Source organism: Galeopterus variegatus, unplaced genomic scaffold (assembly GCF_000696425.1).
Source record: "Galeopterus variegatus unplaced genomic scaffold, G_variegatus-3.0.2 Scaffold2917, whole genome shotgun sequence".
NCBI classification, from domain to species: Eukaryota; Metazoa; Chordata; class Mammalia; order Dermoptera; family Cynocephalidae; genus Galeopterus; species Galeopterus variegatus.
Genome location: NW_007729028.1, coordinates 5,915 through 9,467, shown reverse-complemented (window position 1 = coordinate 9,467; position 3,553 = coordinate 5,915). Strand labels below are relative to the sequence as shown.

Here is a 3,553-nt window from a genome sequence, read left to right as displayed (position 1 = left end):
TGTTTTGCATGATTTGGCGAACTTCATGAAGCCAGGGATCATTCCCTCTCTTAGTTCTTAATCCCTCAATACCTGGTTCAAAGGCACAATCCTTCTGAGAGCCCTCCAGGGAGGCAGGTGCACAGCTGTCCAGCTGAACTGTCCCATGAGCCCATGCCACTGTGGCCAAGTCACTTAACCTCACAATCACTCACATTCCTCATCTTCAACAGAGGTTACATGGCAACATGTAAGAAGCCAGCCTGGGCTTTCAAGATAAAGTACATAACCTAGGCACACAATAGGTATTCAAAAAACAGTAAATTTATTATGCTATTTGCCAGTGTCAAACAGGAGGTGCTTGGAGGTACAGAGTGAACCTGTCTGAGCTGTGGACTGCAGGAAAGGAGACCATTTTTGGAGAACTTTCCGTGGAAGCCTGTCACAGGCCTCCTCTTGGGCCTGGAGAAGGCAGGAAAGTGAAGCCTGGTTGTCAGGCAAGCTCGGAGAAGCACACTAGATTTCCCAGTGTCACACAAACAAAGTGAGTGGGTCAGTTTCAGCAAATGTTGGTTTATTACCTTAGGTCATTGGCGTTTACAAGGCAAAAGGGAGACATGCAGGGGGCTTCCAAGCAGGTGCACAGACTGGTGCACACGATACCCCAGGTGCGGAAGCACTGCAGACAGACGGGTGCATCCGCTTATGCAGAATGTAGCACCATTTCCCGGGGAGAGGAAAAGCACATGGGCCCTGAACCAAGCTCTCTGCCCCCAACCCCACCCCCAGACTTCTAAGATCAGTGTTGAGCCCCGGCTTCCCTCCAGCAAGGCCATCTTCCTCACTCACGTCCCTGAAAGGTCAGGGGAGACTTCTGCCAGCTGATGGCCTCATCCTGTTACTGTGGCTTTTCTTCTTCCTCTCCCCCTGGGGGCCTGGGGACCACACTCTGCCTTTCTTCTTCGTACCAGGCCCTCGCAATGTGTTCCTGCTGCTTGTGGGAGAAGCTGGCTTGTTGGAGAAGCCTTTCCGAGATGAGGCCTGGGGTGGGCTAGATGATTTTCTAGCGGCTTTCTCTGACTGCTTCTTTAGCAAGTCCAAGACTGTCTCTGGGAAGTAAGCATTTGTTCAGTGAGAAATACAAGTCCTGGGAAGGACTATAAGGGAAAGCACCCCCAGGAAACCAGTAACTGTATGAGCACTCTTTAATACAAATTTCTGTTAATTAATATTTCTAATTCCCTTAACTGGTCTTCATCTAAATATATTACTTTTGTAATAGGGTCACTTGGGTGATACATGGCTCTGGGATAGTTCCCTTGATATAGAGTCCCTCCTCTATAAGTATTCCCCACCTACCCGGAGGAAGAAGTCCCACTGCAGGGGTTCTCAGTGCTCTGGCACCCTTCTGTACCAGAACCTCAGTGCCACATTTATTTCTTTACCTGTCTGCACTACCCATCCCTCCCATTCAACCCTGAGCTACTACAGGTCAGAGACTTTAAGTGTTCATTTCTGTATCCACAGGGCTTACTTTGTGCCTGTGACAAAGTAAGTACTAAATGAATGATGCCAAATAAACAAACACATGAATGATTCAATGAATGAATGACTAGAGGACAACAGGTCACAGTAGAAGCAGTGTCCCTCCCACTCACTTGGTATGCAGAGGAGGTGTGTAGAATGAGCCACAAGTAAAAGACAACCCATAAAGGAGAGAAACCAAGCCCCTCCACCAGGGGACCGAGCGTGTGCCTCCACACCCAGGCCTGAGCCTTATACTCAAAGACAGACTCACTGGCGAGTGGCCGGAACTGGATCCGCTTACTCTTGGTTTTCACTGGCACTGGCTTGTATTTGCACTTGCCTGGAGGTGCTCGCTTAGAAACACAGACAGAAAGGTTGAGGACACAGACTCTGATGATGCGAGCAGGAAATCAAGGTCACCAGAAGGCATACATTTGCAAGAATTGGGGTCAGCCCTCACTCATCCATGGGGATGGGGTAGATGTAGTAGGAAATACACCACGAGCTCAGGGGGAGAGGAGAAAGGGCCTCAGGAGACAGTGCAGTGAGGGGCTAGGAGCATGGTGCCAGACAATTGGGTTCAAATCCTGGTGACCAGGGGCAAGGAAACCCTGCAAAGTTTCAGTTCGCACATCTGTAAAATGCAAGAAATAATACTATCCATCTCGTGGGGAGATGGCGAAGATGAAATGAGAGCTGTGTATCTGGCACACAGCAGTGACTGACAGAAATTAAAAAATACTTGGAACAGCGCCCAGCACATAACAAGTGCTCAGATGATGATGATGATGATAATTCTGCTGCTTTTGATGGTGCTGCTGGCAGTGGTGATTCTCTTTAAAGAAAATTCCTTCAAGAACTCATGGCACAGTCCTTAGCCCACTCATACTTAAACTGCTTGTGCCCTGACTGCATCTTCTGACATAAAAGGGACTCTGGAGGCTGAGAGCACTCCTGCTATGCAGAGCAGAGCTGGGCCTTCTTGACAGTCCCTACAGCCTTCTCTGCCTTGCTCTGATGCCATCTCTCACTGCCATCACCCCCACCCCAGGAGGACAAAAAGGTAATATTATTATTATTTAGTATTATATTTATTCTACAAACACAGTTCTATACACTTTATAAAATTAGCTCATTAAATCTTCATAACAACCCTATGAGATAAATACTATTATTATCCCCATTTTTCAGAGGGGAAACTGAGGCACACGAAGGCTTAGAAACAGGCCCCAGGTAACAGGAAGGGCAGGAGGAAAAGATGGGAGGGACAAATGATGCATAAATCAGTCAATTGCCCCTCAGACGCTGAGACTGGTACCTTAGTGCACAGACGGGCGAGTGAGTGAGCTGGCAGAGTCTGGTCCACGGCTACAGAAGCTTGAGGAAGGCTGCGTGACTCCGTGTAATGACACTGAACTGAGTGGGTAGTAGTGCCAAGATGACTTAGATCCACGAAGAGAACTGAGCTCTGATCCTGGACACTCTCTTACCGGCTGTGCCTTGGGCGAGTAATTTAACTTGCCAAGGGTTCGGTTTCCTTATCAGTAGATTGAGGAAGTTAACCCCTGCCTCATTGGGATTCTATCAGCATGAAATGACAGCTACAAACAGCACTTAGCATAGGGCTGGCATGCAGAATAACTCAATAAATGTCAATCTGAGAAAAAGGTGAACGAGCAAAAATGTCCTCGGTGTGGAAAGGCCTCTATAGTTGCTTTCTGTATGGCCTCTCATGACTGCTCTTGTGAAAGAGGGGAGTTACATTATAGCCCAACGAGATCAAGCAACTGCCAAAGGAAAGAAAAGTGGATTCACACAGGAAGCCATTAGTGGAAAGAGTGGAACTCCTCCCCCAGGCATTTCAGCCATCAGAAGCACACTGCAGACCCTGGGGCTGCTGCCTCCCCCAAGCACCGGGCAGACACAGCAGTGGAGACAGCCCAGTACCAAATTCACACCTTGGCAATCCCTGCTCCACTATCAGCAGAGCACCCCAGGCACAGCCTCAGGGACTGAGCCTCTTCCAGGAACTTCTGAGAACACACAA

At 48.6% G+C, this 3,553-nt stretch overlaps 1 protein-coding gene across 1 annotated transcript in view; it reads right to left on the bottom strand.

Moving 5' to 3' along the window:
- Positions 1 to 285: 285 nt before the first annotated feature.
- Positions 286 to 3,553, bottom strand: part of LOC103599347 (HHIP-like protein 2) — a gene marked incomplete at its 5' end in the record, with an annotated part of 9,087 nt that continues 5,819 nt past the window's right edge. Inside the window, 2 exons of the mRNA XM_008583455.1 lie at positions 286 to 1,088; positions 1,778 to 1,860. Of these exons, the coding sequence (XP_008581677.1) occupies positions 841 to 1,088; positions 1,778 to 1,860 (331 nt within the window). The remainder of the gene's footprint in view (positions 1,089 to 1,777; positions 1,861 to 3,553) is intronic.